This window comes from Mercurialis annua, linkage group LG5, assembly GCF_937616625.2.
Source record: "Mercurialis annua linkage group LG5, ddMerAnnu1.2, whole genome shotgun sequence".
Lineage (NCBI taxonomy): Eukaryota > Viridiplantae > Streptophyta > Magnoliopsida > Malpighiales > Euphorbiaceae > Mercurialis > Mercurialis annua.
The window spans coordinates 5892501-5913565 of NC_065574.1; the positions used below are offsets into that span (position 1 = coordinate 5892501).

General features: G+C 30.0%; 2 protein-coding genes across 5 annotated transcripts; one reads left to right on the plus strand and one right to left on the minus strand.

Moving 5' to 3' along the window:
- The first annotated feature begins 4653 nt into the window (after positions 1 to 4653).
- Positions 4654 to 9250, plus strand: LOC126683282 (phosphatidylinositol 4-phosphate 5-kinase 6-like). 2 transcript variants are annotated; one of them, XM_056106002.1, is made up of 8 exons: positions 4654 to 6223; positions 6591 to 6758; positions 7008 to 7173; positions 7382 to 7498; positions 7588 to 7781; positions 7868 to 8064; positions 8142 to 8244; positions 8628 to 9250. In XM_056106002.1, exons 1-8 carry the CDS (start codon positions 5058 to 5060, stop codon positions 8914 to 8916), a joined length of 2400 nt encoding a protein of 799 aa, XP_055961977.1. In that variant the 5' UTR covers positions 4654 to 5057; the 3' UTR covers positions 8917 to 9250. The 2 variants fall into 2 exon arrangements, with proteins under 2 accessions (XP_055961977.1, XP_050235087.1); XM_050379130.2 differs by having other exon boundaries at positions 4657 to 6223; positions 8160 to 8244.
- Positions 9251 to 14375: 5125 nt separating this feature from the next.
- LOC126679776 (protein SHI RELATED SEQUENCE 6) lies at positions 14376 to 17355 on the minus strand. 3 transcript variants are annotated; one of them, XM_050374754.1, is made up of 3 exons: positions 16541 to 17355; positions 15612 to 15902; positions 14376 to 14599 (listed from the first exon to the last, which is right to left on the minus strand). In XM_050374754.1, the coding sequence occupies exons 1-3, from the start codon at positions 17091 to 17093 to the stop codon at positions 14556 to 14558; spliced, it is 888 nt and encodes a 295-aa protein (XP_050230711.1). In that variant the 5' UTR covers positions 17094 to 17355; the 3' UTR covers positions 14376 to 14555. The 3 variants fall into 3 exon arrangements, with proteins under 3 accessions (XP_050230711.1, XP_050230713.1, XP_050230712.1); XM_050374756.2 differs by having other exon boundaries at positions 14376 to 14539; positions 16541 to 17354; XM_050374755.2 differs by having other exon boundaries at positions 14376 to 14554; positions 16541 to 17352.
- Between the last annotated feature and the right edge of the window lie 3710 nt (positions 17356 to 21065).

The following is a 21065-nucleotide window of genomic DNA, read 5'->3' on the forward strand; positions in this document are numbered from 1 at the left end:
AAGACAAGAGATGGTCAACACTTGTTGGTCTTTTCATCTTTAAAGATTTAACAATGACAGCCCAGAAAGAAATCTTGACCAGCTATTTAACAGCACTTTTTAGCAAATATACATAAATTATACCCCATAAAAATTGAACACATCAGATTTGAATCAATAAAATTTTATTTTATTTAATTCAAAGTTATAAAAAATTAGTTTTCATTAATTTAATCAATTTATTCTTTTAGAAATTGAATTAATTTGAAAATGAAATCCAAATAATTTGTTCAATGTTAATATATTTAGAAATTTTTAAAAATTGTAATTTTAATTATTAAATTTAAAGATCTATAGATAGGAGCAGCCGCCTGCAACCCTCACCAATTCTTTTCTTTTTTCGGTATTTCGCCCTGATGGTGAATTCTAAAATAAAATAAAATAAATTAAAATTCGGTAAAAAAAATTGAGAGATTTAACGTAGATGTTTAAAGACTATATTAAAAAAATGAAGGCTACATTAAAAATGAAAGCTGTGAGCATCATTCAAAACATCTACAACTAGAAAAAGCGCGTAATCAGCAACATAATGAACGTGATAAAATGTGATAAAATTCAATTTCGTCGCTAACTGAGTAATTACAACATATTTAACGACGTATTATCAACGGAAATAGTTAGTAAGTACAGTGTAAAGTTGGCGCCGCCTGTTAACAATAGACTTTATCAATGAATGATAGTTTGGTGCGCATGCAAAAATTATATTTTATAGCTAATAAACGATATATTTTATAATATGTGCTTGTTAGCGACGAATTAGTGGTGGATTTAAGTTTTTGTCGCTGAGCGGAGACGAAAACTTGAATTTGTGGCTAATCTAGATAACCATATAACGTAGAATTAAACACTGCGTTTAGGTTACAAATTATCGACTGATATTTCTATCAGCATTCTACTAATAAATTGTAACGTAAGATTTAATTTCTATACTTTTAATATTTCATTCATGTAACTAATAAGCGCTAAACAACATTTTATTAGATTGTAAGATTCCTCACACAATCACTCCCTCTTCTCTGATGATATTAGAAGAAGTTATAACCCTAAACTCCCTCTAGAAAAGGAAAAAAAGACGTTATTGCCACTGTCGTCCATACGTTGATGGTATCGTTGTTGTTGCGTCGTTTTTGTTGCTCGCCATCTCTTTCTCTCATTTCCTCTTATGATCTGCTGTTGCTATTTGTCGTCCGTCCATTACCGGGTGTCGCTGCCGTTGCACCGATGTTACTGCTTACCGAATTACGTACGGCGAGGAAACAATTTAGTGACGTAATTTTCCTTTGTAATATTAGTGACAAACACGATTTTTCGTGGCTAATTATTTGGCGACGAGGTTTTGCCTATGAAATCTGCCAGTCGGCAATCCGTTGCTAAATGCTGCCAGATATCATTTATCCCGTTGTTAATTTGTTGTTTTATAGTATATATTACATCACAATGACGAGACTTGTAAGAACATATAAATTATAAACGACGTAAAAAATTGTAAATTATAAATTTATATCTAATAATTTCCCTAAAAATAATAATAATATTCAATTCACAAAGTTAGCCTCCCTCCTTCCATCATTGAAAGAAAAGTAGGGTTTATGGGTAAGTCACTGTGGGTGTTTATTTACGTATAAATAATTGAGTCAATGAATGGATGCAAATTATTGAGTTTGTTGAAGAAACAAGAAGAGAGACAAAAGACTATTGAAGTCTGACAGAAGGTAACTGGGTAGGAGACCAAGCCATGGAACATGCTACTCATCAAACCAAAACATAAGTTTTGATATGCTCTGTGTGATCTTCATCATTAACAGTTGCCGACATTTATGTTTAACCTAGCTTTCTATACATGTCGGGTTGTTCTATTTTCACCTGAAAATCCACCATTTACAATTATTGTTGCCATACTCTATAAATTATTACTACTACTAACGTAAACAATAAAAAAATATAGAACCCATAAAATCACATACTTGTAATTCAGCGGCTTAATACATAGTTTGACCCCTGAATTTGTACCCTTTTACCCATCTAATCTCTAAACTTAACGTCTCACCTATCGAACCCCTGAACTTGTTAAATAATCCGATTTAACCCCTGAACTTGATAAATATGTAAATATTGAACCTCTCCGTGCCACCTGTCACTTGAAACATTCTAGAAGAAATTGTGTACGGAGGGGTTCAATGTTTACGTTTTTATCAAGTTCAGGGGTCAAATTGGATTATTTGACAAGTTCAGAGGTTCGATAGAGGAGACGTTATGTTTAGGGGTTAGATGGGTAAAAGAGTACAAGTTCAGGGGTCAAACTATGTATTCAGCCGTAATTCAGCTCTCGTATTATATAGTCTCTGGTAGAATTTCAGTTTAAAAGTTTATGGTTATTAAATTATATTTTTCTCATGCTTCGGCTATCCGTTTTTTTTAATAGATTTTTGGTATCCCAACTTGTTTATTATCAATGAGGTTATTCAATAAATTTAGACGGATTATCATTTATGTGATCGAGAAAAAATTAATTATGTGATGTTATATGTTTCGTTACATTATAAGCAATTACTTGTAACCTTAAGTTGCGTTATTAATTAAACTGTAATAAATAAAACGATAGTAACTGAAGTGTAAAATATCTGTAAGAAACCGGGATGAAGTTCAACCTAGTAGAAATTGCTAGTCAATAATAGAGTAAGCAATAAAAGTTCAGGAACCAACAAAATAAATGAAATAATTTTTACGGAAAGAGTAATTGTTTGATGAGATTTGATTGTATGTATAGTTGTTGAATCATATCAAAAAAAATATAAATTTTATATATATATAAGAAAAATTATTTTTAGAAATTAAATAATTAAATAATTAACCGAAATCATAAATTAATTATGTTGTAATTTAACAATATAATATAACTTTAAATTTTATATACTTTACAAATAATTAATTAGTTTACAAAATAATTCAAATAAAATTATATATCATAGAAATAATATATTTTAATCTAAATAATTTTATCTATACATTTGATAAAATCAATGCTCATTAAAAAAACTCTAAAATGAATTTTTGTTATATCATGTGAGAAATTTTTTTTAATATTTTACAAACCATATAATCATCTACTATAATTTGGTTTTCTTTAATATGTCAATTCGAATTTGACCCAATATTGGACATCTTAGTCAAAAATATAAAAGAAATGAGAGGAATTTACTTCATTTTTTTTTCTTATTTTAGAGGCAAAGCCTGAGAGGTATCGTAATCAAGTTATAAATAAAGAAGGAAGAGAAGACAAGTATCAACTTTTGTACCCAACCAAATATTGTAACAGTGGGACCAATCAAATAGGATGTCTGAATGAAAGCAGGCAGCCACGATCTCAATTAATTACTAATTAATGCTGCTGCCCATAATTAACACTCACCTAATCTTTTCATTATCTTTCTTATTAGTACTAATCATCTTCTTTTCTTCTTCCAATACATTTTACCCACCTGCAACCAACATTAGCCATCATTATAAATTTAAGACTGCATTTGCTGATAGGTGTGGTGTAGTCGAGTCGAGCCGAGCCTAACGGAGTTAAAATTACGTCAAGTTGGAGTTCGAACTCGAGTTTATTATATAAGTTTGAGTACGGGTTGAAACATTTTTCAAATTACTCGTCTCGAATTCAATAACAAATTAGAATAATCATCGTATGGCGGCTATTTAGTTGTTTTTTTTTATCATGAAAGTTGCTATTCTCTTTGTCTAATTTAAAAAGGGACATTATTTGCATATGAATTAAAAAAACGATATCTGTTAAAAAAAATTTAAAAAAACGATAATTAATACTAAGAAAAAAGGGTGTAAAAAAAATTCATATAAAAACACTAATAAGAACTTTTAAGACGAAACATGCAAAAATAAAATATGTCTCTTTTTAAACGGGACGTAGGAAGTGTTTAACCTATAAAAATATTTATATTTAAAATAAGAAAAAATAAATTGTTAATTATGTATGCCAAAGACTTATTTATGCTTTAATCGATATTCAAATTTGGCTTTGAGTAGGTCGAGCTCAAGTTACAATTTTTTTTCGAATTAATCACATATAATTTTTAAATAAATACTCATCAAATAACTCACAAAGTATTTGACTCATTCGCGTCCCTCATAACACAATGGTAATGTATGTTTTCCATTTGTTTTGTAAACATAAAGAGATAAATAAAGGTCTCCCTTTATTTTATTGCAAGTATTTTGGTCGGTATAAACTCACCAAAACTTTAAATAATAAAAAAACAATTCGGATATTATTAATTTTAAAGATATGATAGAATTATAATTCATACAGAAGGATTAGTATTATTTTATTTATAAATATCTCTTTTAATTAGCAGCCAAATAATGTTTTTTGATAAGCATAAATTTGATACTAAAATTAGTGCAAAATGTATGTATTTGGCCGTAACCCAAAAATGGTAGTCACGTCATCACCACCATTTTTCTTTCTTTCTATTCTCCAACTGTTTGGTCTGTTATTAGTTTTAGGAGCTTAATCCGGAACCAGACAAAACTCTTCTATTCTTGATCAATATCATCCAATCAAAACTTTAAAAAAATTAAAATTAATTAACTAAATTTTTTTAAGAAAAAAAAAACCAGAGAAAGAAAAAGAAAAAAGAAAAAGAAAAAGCCAGTCTTTAGTACCAACCTCTTCTTTCTTTTTTTTGTCTTCCCCAAAACAATCTAACACTTCCAATTTTTGTTTGAAATCTGAAAAAATACACATACCCAATTCATTACCCCATTAAAAACAACAAGAAAAATACAGTCTTTCAACAAAAACAACAACAAAAGATTGATACTTTTGTTCTTGTTTTTGCTTGTTTTTATTACCTTACACCCCACTTTTTCTGGGCTGTTTTTGTTTTCTCTTTTAATCTTCAAGAACATGAATTTTTTGTCTCATGATAATGCAATAAGACCAATAAAAATGGAGTACCGGTAGAAAAAAAAGTTGTGTTTTCTGTTTGTTTAGAGATAGAATGAGCAAAGAAAATGGAGGGTTTGTGAAGGGTTGGGAAGCATCAGTAAGAAAATCACAAGCTGCAATAAAAAAGAGATCAAATTCACTCTTCGGAACAATGATGTCAGCAGCAGTAGCTCATGCAGACGATGATGATCCATCTTCAACAGAGTCCTCTGTGATTCACACAGAGAAAGTTTTCACCAATGGTGATTTTTACACAGGCCCTTGGCTTGACAATCTCCCACATGGCCATGGTAAATATCTCTGGACAGACGGGTGTATGTATGTGGGGGAATGGTATAAAGGTAAAACTATGGGGAAGGGTAAGTTTAGTTGGCCTTCTGGTGCTACTTATGAGGGTGATTTCAAAACTGGTTATATGGATGGTAAAGGGACTTATACAGGCTCCTCAGGGGATACTTATAGAGGTGCTTGGGTGATGAATTTGAGACATGGACATGGTTCTAAAAGCTATGCTAATGGGGATTATTATGATGGGGATTGGAGGAGAGGGTTGCAAGATGGTCATGGTAGGTATCAATGGAAGAATGGGAATAACTATATTGGTCATTGGAAGAATGGTGTCATGAATGGGAATGGGACTATGATTTGGAGTAATGCTAATAGATATGATGGTTTTTGGGAGGATGGTTTGCCTAAAGGAAATGGTACATTTAGATGGTCTGATGGGAGTTTTTATGTTGGAGTTTGGAGTAAAGAGCCTAAGGAACAGAATGGGACTTATTATCCTTCTGGTGCTTTATCAGGGAATTTGGAATGGGATCCACAGGATGTGTTTCTGGTTGAGTTGAATGATTGTCAGATTTCGGTTTGTGAGAAGATTTCGATTTTTCCTTCGCAGAAGATTTTGAATTTGCCTGGGGTTGATCAAGGTGGGAGTGTTAAGCCTATGAGAGGGAATGCTGATGATGGAAGGCCAAGGCGTATGTCTGTGGATGGGAGGTTGAGTAATTACAGTGTGGCTTCAATGGAAAGTAATGAGGGTTATAATGGTGGTGTGGATGTTGATTGGAGAGATGGAGAGGATGATTTTGGTCAATTTGATGATTTTGAAACAAAAATGCATAGATTGAATATGCAGTCTGGGAAGAAGCAAGGCCAGACTATTTCTAAAGGTCATAAAAACTATGATCTCATGCTAAATCTGCAGCTGGGAATCAGGTACTTGGATTGGTAAATGCTTCTATACATTTCGTTTTTGTTTCTAGTAACGCTTGAAGCTTAGAAACTCTATTTTTATAGCCTATTCTTGAAAAACAATGTTGTTTTGCTGTTTCTTGTTTTTGTGTATCGTGTTTCAGCGTTTTTCGTTTCCGTGCTAGATAGATGTTACCTCTTATTATTTTGCATTGAGTCTCTCTATATTCTATCTAATCTATTAATGAAATGAAATGTATGTAATCTTATCTTGTTATGTCTACTCTTAATCATTTCTTAATGCAAATGTTCTTTTATGTGCGCTTGTCTGTTATGCTTCGAAATGCTGTTTCTCTAACTCATAGTTTGTGGCAATAATCTGGTTGTGCAGACATTCAGTAGGAAGGCCTGCTCCTGCTATATCTCTTGATCTTAAGGCTTCCGCTTTCGACCCCAAGGAAAAAGTTTGGACTAAGTTTCCTCCAGAGGGATCCAAATACACTCCACCTCACCAGTCTAGTGATTTCAAATGGAAGGATTATTGTCCAGTTGTTTTCAGGTTAAATTTTCAAAACTATGTTCTCTATGCACTGCATTTATTGGGTATCAGATTCTTATAGTATGAGTATCGTGGCATTTTTGTTAAATGTTGTGTTTCTGCAATTGTTATTGAGATGTTTTAAATTTTGAGGAAAACTATGATAGCAGATTGTTAAAACATGCCACATTCATCCCATAATGTCGTTCTTCCAAATTTGGTTGATGATGAAAAAAATGGTCTGACAATTCACTACAATCCTACTTTCAGGACTCTCAGGAAATTGTTCAGTGTGGATGCAGCTGATTACATGCTGTCGATATGCGGGAATGATGCTCTTAGGGAACTTGTCTCCCCCGGAAAAAGTGGCAGCTTCTTTTACTTGACAAATGATGACCGCTACATGATAAAGACAATGAAGAAGTCGGAAGTAAAAGTTAGTCCTCTCATTGTATTAACTTATGCCTTTCTTTGAAGCCTTAGATTCCGATTCTTTCCCGATTATTTGTTCAGATTCTTTGAATTAAGACAAATAGGAAAATCCAAAATCTCTTTTGAACGGAGTTAGATTTGTGAATTTTCAAGGTTGATATGCACAATTTCAGAAATGTCAACAATAAGCTTACTGGTTGATGTTATTACAGGTCCTCTTAAGGATGCTGCCAGCTTACTACAATCATGTCCGGGCATTTGAGAACACTTTAGTTACCAAATTTTACGGTCTTCATTGCGTGAAGTTGGCGGGTCCGAATCAAAAAAAGGTAATGTGATATTAAATGCTAGTTTGAGTAGAAATATTCACTATGGCCATGAATCTTCATTGAATCTGTTTTTTTTTTTAATGGCGTAGGTACGATTTGTCATAATGGGGAACCTTTTCTGCGCGGAGTATACCATTCATAGGCGTTTTGACTTGAAAGGTTCATCCCATGGTCGAACTACTGCTAAACCCGAGTCAGAAGTTGATCCAACAATGACCCTCAAAGATCTTGATCTCAATTACATCTTCAGATTGCAAAAATCTTGGTTTCAAGAGTTTTGCAGGTCAACATCTTTTTTCAGCTCTCTGTATTTCCTTCTCCAGTTTACTTGTTTCAGATCTTTACTGTTTATAATGTCCCTTGATGCAGGCAAGTTGATAGAGATTGCGATTTCCTTGAACAAGAGAGAATTATGGATTACAGTCTCTTGGTGGGTATTCACTTTCGAGAAACTTCGTACAGAGAAGCTGCGGCGACACCACCTCGTTTATCTGGAGTTCGGACTCCTACTGGCCTACGCACCCCCACCGGACTTCTAACTCCCACTGGACTTCGAACTCCGACAGGTTATTTCAACTCATCTATTTTGCACCTCTTAATCTTTCTACTTTCCGAACTTTTCCTCATTGAACTGAATATTCAGGCAATTTTCTTTGTGCAGGAAATTTAGATACTGATAATGATTTAGGAGCATTACCACGCCTTTCTAGAGTAGACATGGATAAGCTTCTATACGATCCGACTCGGTAACATATGCTCACTCAAACATAGTATAATCTTTCTTTTTATTCTTCTGCGGAAATAGTGACTGGCAAATAATTGCATATGTATAGATTAGAAATCCTTTTATATTATATTTCTGGACTACTTCGGACCTATATTGCATGGATACTTATCGAGTCTATGTTTTGACATTTCGTTTTTATTTCCAAAATACTTCTGAAACTCTAAAAATTTATCTTTTTTCTGTTTTCCTTTTCAACGTTTCCCATTTCTGTTGACATGATTTTTGTCTGCATACTAGGTATCACATAATACCGCGGCGAGTAAGCAATGTTGCTGCATTATTATGATGATAAATTTACTGCTGCTAAAGTTTGTTTTTGTGCTCTCTGAATGTACTGTGCAGATGGGCATCCATAAAACTAGGCATTAACATGCCAGCGCGAGCTGAAAAGACGGTCAGAAAAAGTATATGTGAAGCTCAGCTGATCGGAGAACCGACGGGAGAGTTATACGAAATAATTTTATCTTTTGGTATAATAGACATACTACAAGATTATGATATAAGCAAAAAACTTGAGCATGCATACAAATCAATGCAATACGACCCAACTTCGATCTCTGCTGTCGATCCAAAACAATACTCGAAACGATTTAGAGATTTTGTATTAAGAGCTTTTGTAGAAGATACTTGAAGGGCCATCAAGATTGAGCAGACTCTTCAACTAGCAATCTCTTATTAAGTTATATGGTTACAAACAAAAGATGTATATCTTAGGAAAAAGGTACAGATTAGTGTGGTAAAGCAGAGTTACTGTAAATCAGTTAACCAGGTGAAGAACCTAATTATTGAAATTGATTCTTTTTGTAACTACTTGTTTTTTCTTCAAGAAACTGACTAGAATTCCATGGGGTTGGGGTTCTGCATTTGTACAGGAGTTGTAATGTAATGAAACTAACTTTTAGGGTCTTTTTTGAATCTTGAGAAATAAATTATTTCTTGATCATGTATTATTAGTCATCCTTCAATTTTCTTTTTTGTGGTGTGCTTCTGTTGTGATTGTTAATTTTCTCGTACCGTTTAGTTTTCGATAGGAATGTAATCCAATCAAGTCGAAATACTATTAAACTAAAATTCAGCAAAATACGTATTTGTTTTTTTGAAGAATGCTTGTACTTGTCCATTTTTGGCATTGACTCCTACATTTTTATTTATCAATATTGAGTTTCAACATTTTTTATTTTTTATAGATATAATATCTCTTCATTATAAAAATGAAGTGTGCATTTTTTATGATGGAAGAATTCAATATCTATAAATTGCATAATATAAAGATTCAATGCTGCCGAATAAAGGTGAAAAGGTCCAATGTAAAGATCCCAAAATACATTATGCCATTCCAAAATTATAAAAACTCAATCGAGTTTTCTTTAAAGAACGTGAGCTTGAATTTTTGGTCGAATAATTGAGAATTTGATTGGATTAAACTTAATTATATATTTAAAAATGAAGATATTAATCGAACTAGTCTTTACATCCGACTTGACAATGAACTCGAATAATTCGTATTTACATTCACTTCAGTAGCTCAAACTCGCGATCGACTCGAATAGCCTGAAGCTTGTTGCCGGTGGTGGGGTTGCAACTATGGAAATGACAACAGAAGAAAGAAATGGTGTGTGATTGGGTTAGAAGTAGTCTAGTAGTAGTACGATGTAACCAAAACCCATGTTTAGGCCAGACAGTGTGTGTCCACAAAGCCGTGTTGTCCAATTTAATATGGACACATTTATGGAATGCTACATCAAACTCCAAATCTAGGACAAAGGTTATGTGATGAATATGGTCTTTAAATGTTTTGTCCTTCACTAAAGTGAAAGATAGATACTATAATAATTTTAGAACTTAGACATATTTGAATTTATTTTTGTAATGACCCGCTAGTATAAATGGTGTGGCTAGACTCAAATTTTTGTAAGTCGTTTTATATTAATGAAGTTCATATCTTTCGATAAAACAAAAAACTAATTTGAATTTAGTATAAATATTTTTATATCATAAACGAGTTAATCAGTTTTTTTTTAAAAAATAATTTCGTGTCTAAATAGATAAAATATATCTAATATGCTGATGATGATTCTATTTCCCAAAAAAATGATTGGGAGAAATTAATGTTATTTTGACAAACTCGTCCTTCTTTTTGTAATTAGGAGGAAAATTTTTGTCATAATAAAAATTTAATTTGGTTCCTATTAAATTTTGCTTTAAAATTAACACCATCCTACATTTAAATAGAATTAAATATTATAAAAGTTTAAATTTTAATTAATGAAATTTATTCTTTTGAATGATATATAATTATAATAATGTTTATTTTCAGACGTATCAAATTTATTTTGTTCTATTAAATAAATAAATAGATTTAAATTTATTACTTTAAATAATATAACTCAATAACACATTTAGTTAAATATTTTTATAAATTATATGTGAAATATCATGTAGTCCATTATTTATACGCAAAAGGGTCATATAAACTATATTATAAATGTTGTAATTTGTTATTATATGTAAAATGAACAATCGTTTTGAAACGGAAAAAATATATTTTATATTTAGAGCGATGTGATACGTTTATGACCCACATAAACAAATGTTTATGTTGCCAGGTAATTAGAAAAAGACATTATTGGTTATTTGATGAAGCCAATTGCTATATTTGATGTGCAATTAAGAGTTATGGTTTGTTCAGTTTTGAGAAAGAATAAATTCATAGTATTAATTAGTAAATTATGTACCACACCAGACATATCAAATGGGTTTTGATTTTGACTCTATTGGCTATCACTATTTGTGTTTCTTTCTCATGTAACTTTCCACTTCATATCATTTCATTTTCAGAAATCATTTCATATCGTGAAATTTATTATATAGTACTATTACTATGTTTTATCAAATAAATTAATCACAGAAAAAATAAGAAGAAAGTCAATGTTAAATTGATTGAAAATTCCACTTAGACAAATCACTGAATACTGTTTGTGCATTAATTTTTTGAGAAAGGATTTATTTTTATTAGCAATAATTACTTCCTTCTCAGTCCAATAATAAAATGTAAAAGAATTAAAAAAAAATAAAGTGACTATTAATTACGATTTAAAAAATACAATCAAAATTAATAAAGAATATAAAGAATATTTTAATTAATTCAAACTAGAATAATGACTTTGCTTATATATTGAGACGATAATTTTTTTATCTTCGTATGTTTTATTGGGACGAAAAGCACTATAACTCCATCAGACTAGGTCACAATTCCGAGTTCATCACTTAATCACTTTTCCTATAAAATTCAAGCAATTTAAATGTTGTAATTATATTACAATATGACTTAATTGATATGAATAAAATTTAGTTTATTTTAATTTTTTTAGTATAAATTTATTTAAAATTATAAAATTCATCATAATAATTTTATTCATGATTTGATAAATAATTATTAGCATATATATTATTATTAATGTTAGCATAATAAATGATTATTAATTATGATATATTAACACGAAATACTATAATACTTTAAGAATCTAATTTAAATTGTAGTATGAGGTTGATTCGTTTGATACCAAATACTCCCTACATTTCTGAATGTATGACATTTTGAAACAAAGTACAAATATTAATAATACAATTAATACATACAAAACTTTTGAAAATATCCCTATTTAATACACATGTCATTTGCACACAAAAATAAAAAGGGCCCAATTTATTTTTACTACTAGTGTCGCTTTAAATATTTCACACATGACTCGTAGTGTCATTCGTCAAAATATTATATTTATATTTAATTAAACAATTATTTTTATAATTTTAAATTGTATTTAAGTATAAGATATATTTAATTATTACTAAAATAGTAATTAATTAGAAGTACTCTATCTTATTTATAGAAAAAATAAATAGACAAGATCAAATAATAATATATATTAGTAATTAATTAGAAGTAATTGATTTTAATTATAATTTTAAATGATTAAATAAAAATTAAAATAATAATTATTAAATATTAAAATAGTTTATTTTAGTTTGTACTATAGACAATCATCATGACATAATATTATAAGTAGTTTATTTTAATTAAAACTCGAACTCTAATTAACTCTAATAATTATCTCAATAACTTTTTAATTAATATTTTTTATTTTTATAAAGTAAAATAACATTAATGTAAATGTGTATATATATTCCTTCCCCCATCGGTATTTTTATATGTAGTATAGATAAGGTAAAAACATGTTCCCCGTACACTTTAAGTAAAGATTTTCACTCTCGTATTAATTACAAATTGTTAAGATAGTTATATTATACTTATGTAAGGGTAGTATAGTTTTTTCCTATTATTGTTTAGTTTAACCTATATAAAGGCTTTTTATTTTGTTTTTGGGTTTAAGGAATTTCTCTTCTAATGTTAGCCTCCACCTTCTCTTTTCTGTAATAAGTATTTGCTATTTTCTCATTATTGTTATTACAAATATCAAAAACAGATCTCTCTCTTTCACACATAATATTATATACTTAAACACACTAGAACGACACTTCTTTAAGAATGGAGAGAGTATAAACTATTTATATTGCTATCGGTATCAGTAATGGCGTGTGCATACGTACTGTGCGCCCATAATAGCATCTACATACTGGTACCTGTAGCAATACAATTTTAAAAATATTTACTCCAACTGGCTTGCTGGTAGCGATGATGACGGGATGAGCATGAGCGGGATGGAAAATAACACACAAATATAAAAGATCATCTTAGGGTAGCACATTTTTCACTTTGCTTGGTTGACTCATTTTAGAATTCATCTTCATTCCCATCTTAAATCGGATACAAGCTGACTAAGCTTATAAATGTCTCTCTTTGTAATTCTAAAAAAAGTAAAATATATTCATTTAACGCTTAGTTTGATTCTCCTTCTTTTATGATTCTCATCACTAAGAACTACTCGGATTATATTTGGATTCTAATAAAGCCCACAAATATAGGTCCACCTTCACTCAAAGTCCACTATCGTTACAAAGCTCATTTTGGTTCTAAAGGCCCATTTTCTAATCCAAAGCCCATGAAGCTGGGGCAACTATGAATGAGAAACGTGGAGAATATCTTTGCAACGTGCATGGAAGTTTAGCATGATGTGGGCAGAAAGAAAAAAGAGAAGTTACAAGACAAAATGTAGGAAGCCATGCACTACTCCACGAGTATAAGGTAAATGGCAATTGATATCTGCCAATTTAGGATGTAAATGTTCACTAAAATTTCCTCATCTCGGTTTCATATGGTTTTACATAAACCATTGGTTACATAATCATGAAAATATGCAAGAGGTCGATGAAGTGATTACAATATGATGAAAATATAACTTCTAGAGGTTGAAACATGGAGCAACATGAGAAATTATGGGAACGTAGAGGATATTGTTAAACATGCATGGAAAATTATCAAGAAATCGTTGATAACTGAAGTGAGAACGTGGTAAGAACGAGGTCGGAAGGTAACTGCTTTAGGTTATATGAGTTTTTAACCGCCATCGTTCCTAGTTTAAAAGCAAAAGGATGTTTATAGTAGAATGCCCAAACAAAAAAAATTTAAAAACACCGTCCAACAACATAATGCTAAAAAACGCTTGTATTTTTTAATTTTCACACTTGCAATTCATTTATGAGTTTGAATTCAATTCTAGTATTTACTTTTAGCATTCGATTTTCAATTATTTCAGCATAAATTGGAGTACTAAAATTCTCAAGGTTAGACCATAATCAGCAATGAAATATTTATGGTCTAACCTTAGGTATTTCAGTAATTACAAGTTTTGGATATGAAAATGACTATAATAGGCTAAACTTGACAACAGTATGTCTAAAGAACAACACGATGTTGTATGAATTAACCTTATACCATGTCCGAGTTTGTAAATTTATAATGATTACTTAAGCGGATTATGTTCTTGTCGACGTTGTTTTAATTATGTGTTATATTTAACTAAGTATACGATCGGTTTCCTAAACAAAACCATGACGAGATTGACGAAAATGTGAAGGGGACTAGTTATCTACTTTCTACAATTACCTAGCATACATATTAGCTTAATAAAATGCAGGAAAACATCTTACATTTTTTCTTTAATTTAGTTGAATTTACAAAACTAAAATGAAAATTGTTGCTCTTGCTACAAAGGAATTTGGTACTGAATTATTAACAATGTCCAACCCGTAGCCAGTCATGCCAAGGCCTTAAACGAAACGTTTTCATCGATTACCTGCTTATTGCAAATCTTATGAGAAAAGAATTGGGAAATTGGTTAGTACAGCAGAAGAATCTGCATCACAAAGGTAAAATCAAATGAAAGCTAGCCCTTGAATTATATAATCTAATGCAATTTCCCATTTGATGAAGACAACATCAAAAAAATAGCAACATAACAACCTTAATGCTTTTTATTGCAAAGCAATAATAATTTTGTGCACTAGTGAGTGAAAAAGTAAAGGTAAGGACATGTTTGATGAGATGGCTGTGCACTTGCAAAAGAGGGAATCATCAAAACATTATAACTATGGCAATGGAATGCACTATCATTAATGCTTCTCCTATTTTTCCACAAAAAAGAAAAAGATAATGATGCTGAAAAATCGGGGTTAAGGCTTTCTCTGATCACTTGACTATATGTTTTTCACGTAACGGTTATTGTCGTTTTATTTGTTATATTAAGCTTTCATTTTTACATCAACGGGAGGTTACTATGGTAATTCAAGTCAAAATTGCTCACTTGGCAAAAACCACACAAATTTATGTGTCACATGAGTGATTTTTGACATGAATTGCTATAGTAACCTCTCGATGATAAAAAAAGAAGTAAAAGTTAAGTTATCAAAATATAACACATGAAACGGTAAAAAGTCTATAGTTCAGTAGCCGTAAAAAAATTTAGTATCGGGAAATTGTTAGGCGACTCCATGTTTTATAATATGATACATGGCGTATTTAGATTAAATCTTAGATCAATTAAAAACACATAATTTTTTATTAAAAAATCATCAATTGATGCGGCCTATAATAATTGAAAATTTTAACTCAATTACACCCTATGCCACGTTATAAATACAAATTAAGTTCATAGTACTATGCAGTGAATACTCCTAATGAACCTTGCTTACCCAAGGAGCTTAAAGCTAAATCCCTTTTTAATCAAGAAATCATATGAGAGAAAATAAGAGCTTGAATGCAATTTTTTTCATAATTTGGCTATTACTTCACTTAAAAAGTTACCATAATATTCATAATAGAAAATCAAGCACTTATCTTAAAAGAAAATTGAAGATCATGGAGTGTACCTTGAAGCAATCTATGAGTGGTAGAAGCAGGATATACAGCTGATGGATGAACAATTGGTGAGGCAGAGTCTTTATTTATTTCAGTAGAGGCCATTTTTGAAATACATGGAAACAAATTTTTTTCATCAGTGCCTTGATCATAAAGTAACCCTTTGAAAAGATGGCCACTTATGTTCACCATAGCCTGGTATCCAACCTCAGCTTCCTCACCCTGAATGGCCGTTACTCTAATGCACCTGAAAACTGCTGGTGCTCGAATTTGACTCGGTAAAGATTGTTTGAAGCTTGCATCTTTCATTAAAAAAAAAAACAGAATAAGTTTAGTGTTTCAAATCCATTTTTTTTTTGCAGCAAATCAGAATATTTTATCAATTGAATATAAGAGTTTTCTGATTATATAACCAAATCCAAGAAATCTCATTTTAAAAGAAAGTTTTTGTTATTTGACAATACCATATCAACTCAACTAAGTTTTTTCAGTTGAAATTTAACTGTTTAGACTGTTACTGAGAATCTGCAAAGGAAAATTCAAGAAAGACTCAATTTTGCATATTATATAATTCAAACTTTAAATCAGATTAACAAGATTTGTTTTTTAATCACTTGACATTTATTCAAGAAAAATTCAATCTTGCAAATAGAATTCAAGAAAGACTCAATTTTGCAAATAAAATTCAAGAAAGAGTCAATCTTGCAAATAGAATTCAAGAAAGACTCAATTTTGCAAATAAAAATCAAGAAAGACTCGATCTTGCAAATAGAATTCAAGAAATACTCAATTTTGTAAATAAATTTCAATAATCTTGCAAACACAATTCAAGGATGCCTTAAAAACATATCAATCTTGCATAAATAATTCAAGAAAGACACTATCTTGCATATAATTTTACTATATAACAATCATAAATTTAAACAGAAAGAAAATATACCTTGATAATTAGAGCCAGTGTCAAAGCTGAAAGAAGCAGCAGCATTATTATTATTAGAAGTGCTAAAACTATTAGATGTAGCAGTCACATTCTCTCTTGGCCTTTTAGTACCACCACCGCCGCCGCCGCCGCCGGAAGAAGAAGCAGAGCCACCAGCAGAACCACCAGCAACACCACCACCATGCTTCTCTCTTCTCCTGGCAGCAGGAAACCAAGTACTCTTCACATGAGTGGTGCAATTATACCCTCTAGTTTTACAACAAGTTCTACACCTTCTAAATTCACATTCTTTTTTAGCTCTATTCCCACAATCCCCACAAACTTTAGAAGATCTTTTATCATTATTTTCATAATTAGAATTCTGATTCTGATCATGATCAAGAACATTTAATGAATCCTTTTTGGCAAAACTTGATTCTTGGTACCTTTTTAAAGAGGCCCAAGAATCTTGATTGTTAAACTGGTCAGTGACATTGGTTATTTGGTGTTGGTGAAATGGTGAAGATGAAGAATTTGGTTGAGCTATGAGAAAAATGTTGTGGAGTCCTATCATGTTGGTGTGATCATATGGGAATAAGGTGGCGGTGGCTGTTGGCGGTGGTGGCTGTGGCGGCGGTGGTGGCCATGTTATGTTAAGAGAAGTACTGGTTGGGGTTGCCACAGTTGGTGGATTAAGATTGAAGAAAGGTAATCTATGGATTTTTGTATATGAAGAGGACACTAAAAAATATGTGATTTTGTGTGTAGTGATTGTGATATTATGAACTCACAACATAACATGAAGTAAATTAGATAGAGAGGAGATGTGTTGCAGTTGTAGAGGCTGCTTTTCTGTAACTAGGTTGCACGGAAACTTGTCGAGTATTCTATTTGACTTTCGGGAATTTATTTTAAAATTACACTCTCGACGAAATTAAAAAATAATTAATTATAATTAAATTATTATAGTGTTTTAAAAATACTCATTTAATTTTTTAAAGGGAACAATTATGGCGAATGATATTTTCCCCTTTAATATTTTAAAAACCAAATCATTTTAATGTACATGATAAAATAAAGGTATATACATTAAAAGTAGTTATTTTTTTTATTTTTACGAGACATATGATAATAGTAATTTGTCTATCTATCTTTATAAGACGGAAAAATTACTGTTTTTCATTTATACTTCTTTGGCTTATCCTCTTAAAATCCCCCCACCTTTTACCCCCAATTCATTTGCACCCTCACGTTGTAAAACCACCAAATATACCCAAATTACGACCTTTCACTTTCAATTGCACCCTCAAGCATTAAATTGACCTCTTTTCACTTAAAAAATGTTCAAAGCAATACTTTAATTTTTACCATATATTTTAAAATAGGACTTAATATTTTATTTAAAATAAAAATAAACCTATTTTTTCAAGTGAAAAGAGATCAATTTAATGATTGAGGGTGCAATTGAAAGTGAAAGGTCGTAATTTGGGTATATTTGATGGTTTTGCAACGTGAGGGTGCAAACGAATTGGGGGTTAAAGGTGAGGGGTTTTTAAGGGGGTAAGCCTACTTCTTTTTGGCAATATAGATTACTAGAAGTCTCTCTAACTTGTGATTTGGCTTAAAACTGATTTTGCTTCTAAAAGAATAAGAGAACTTTTAACTACATCTCTTTTGCGAATTTATTTGTTTTCTAGCCCAAAATAATATAATCATGATGTGAAAGCTTGTTTAACTTGCATTCTTGGTGATTATTTCATCTACATTTAATGACGATCACATAATGGAGCCGAAATATAGATTAATTAAGTTAAATAATGATAGCAGCTACAATTATTACTCTCCCAATTGCTCCTCAAGAATTATCAAAGTGCCATTTTATGGAAAAATATGGTAATTAGGACATCTCCGATAGCAGGAGTTAAATTTTCCACTAAAACTTTAATGATGTTAAAGTGTTTCATTTTCAATAGTTAACTCTACTTTTTACGTTAAAACAATAATCTCCGTATAGTTCTATCCAATACATTACTTAAACATTTTACACTTACACTCATGATTTATTCAATATTTAAAAAATACATTCATATATTTATTTATAATAGAAAATATTATTAATTTTAATAACATATTTTTCAAATATTTTCATATATTTTTAAATACATAAAATTACTACATTTATTAAAAAATATTTATTAAATAATAAAAACATTATAATATACGATATTTATAAACTATTAAATTGATTAATACAAATCTATTTTTTTAATGCTACATATTTATTTATTTTGACTAAATCCGACATGCTTATTTGAAATATGTTATAACAAAACTAATAAATATTTAATAATGAAATTTATAATTAAAAAAAACTAAAAATAAAATAGAGTTACTCTATTTTCATCTCCAATAATATTTTATTTTAAACTATATTATTATAGAATGATTTTATATATAGAGTAAAAAAAAATACATTATAATAGGGTTGGATATATTTGGTAGACTTTTTACATCAAAATGATAAAATGGGGAGCTATAGTGAAAAGCAAAGTATAAGATATGTTAAAATCAGTATTTTTATAAAGGTTTTGTTAAAATTAACCGCACACGTAAAGATATACCTTATTATAACTAAATTAAATTTTAGGCTTAATTACTTAAAAACCACCCACTTTGAACTTTTTTTTCGTTTATACCCTGACCTAGAAAAAAATTCATTTATACCCTGACGTATGTGTTTATGTTTCACCTCTACCCCAAATTTTAAAAAATAAGATTATTTATTGAAAACAACTAAATATAAGGATTATTTTATACTTTTTTCTATTAAAAAAAATACAAAAAAATACTTCATCTTTAAAAATGTTCAAAAATAAGGATTATTTAACACTTTTTTCTAAGTGAAAAGAGGTTATTTAGTGCCTCGGGGTAGAGGTGAAACATAAACACATACGTCAGGGTATAAATGAATTTTTTCCTAGGTCAGGGTATAAACGAAAAAAAAGTTCAAGGTGGGTGGTTTTTAAATAATTAAACCTAAATTTTATGATTGTAAAAATAATTTTAATTTTACTCAAAACTCAATATAATAAAATTTTCAAGTGAAAGAAACAAATAATGGGCAATGAAGGGCTTAGGTAAAAATAGCTCTCACATTCAGTAAAATTTGGGGATAGTCCAAAGAGTTAGGTTTGCAGCACTATAGACTATAAGGTGCTTTCTTTATCAGCAGAAAGTTCAAGAAATTATAGAATAGGTTTGGACCACCCTACTCTATAATTCAAAGTCTCTAGCCTAATTGTCTATGTTTATCTATAGGTTATAGCCTAGCCTAGCCTAGCTGAGAATCTTGTTTGTGCTCGGCCATTGTGATGTTGATGGGGCATTATATATTTTAAGCATGGTTCAAAATTCAAACCGGCATGGTTTTTAATTCACGGTCAATTGGTTCAACCACCAACTTAATCGGTTAAATTAAAAAATAAATATAGTTATATAATGTATAAAATATAAAACATGTATATATGTTTTTTTTAAATAAGATTGTATATGTAAAATTTAAACATGTATGATGTTTAATTTACAATTTAATTGATTTAGTGGTTTGCGATTCAACTAAATAGAAATTTGATTTTATGGAAGAATTGATTCACGGTAAAATTTATTGAACCAATCGGTCCAGTGCGGTTCTTAAAACAAAACGGTGAGTTTAACATTATAGTGTTGTTACTTTGTATTTGTATTGGATAGATACTAAATGTAAAACAAATCCTTCTAATTATTTAGAAAAAAACATAATTTTTTTAAATTTGTCGTTATTTGGATCCTCAATGTTTTTAAATATTACAATTAAATCCTCTAACATTTTAAAAGAAGCATTGAACCCTTTGTCGTTTATTTTTGAACACTTAACCCCTCATATTTTTAGTTTTTCCATACGTTGGAGTTTATTTGCACCATTTAAAAATATTACGGGTCCAAATAATTATATTCAACTTATTTTCAATAAAAAAAAGTTATATTCAACTTTGAAGTTTTATTTGCAGCAAAAAAGCAGAGTTCAGTTTTAACATATGGTTGATGTTAAACCTTAATTAAAGATGTTTATTTGCATATAGATTATTATTAGAAATGTATATCCATTAACAACCTTAAAACTTAAAGTTTAATATGACAAATATGGTATTTGGTCCTGATAGTTTTCTGTTTCATATGTAGATTAAGCTCTACATAGCAACTACATATTAATTATTGAGCCTGGATATCCATAGTTGTCACATAGAATGGTCACTTATGTTTATAATTAGGGGTGTCTGCAAAACAAACTATAAATTTGGCATATGCTTTTGTAATTTCAACATAAACTATTAACTATAAAATTTTAAATATGAACTATTACAATTTTATTATTACGAATGTCAAATAATACTCTAATTTAAAATGATGACGTTGATACAGGAATAATGACACGATAATATAAAATTTTAATATTTTTTATTAAAAAATTATTGAATGTTATAAATTGTAAAAATTATCATATTCTAAA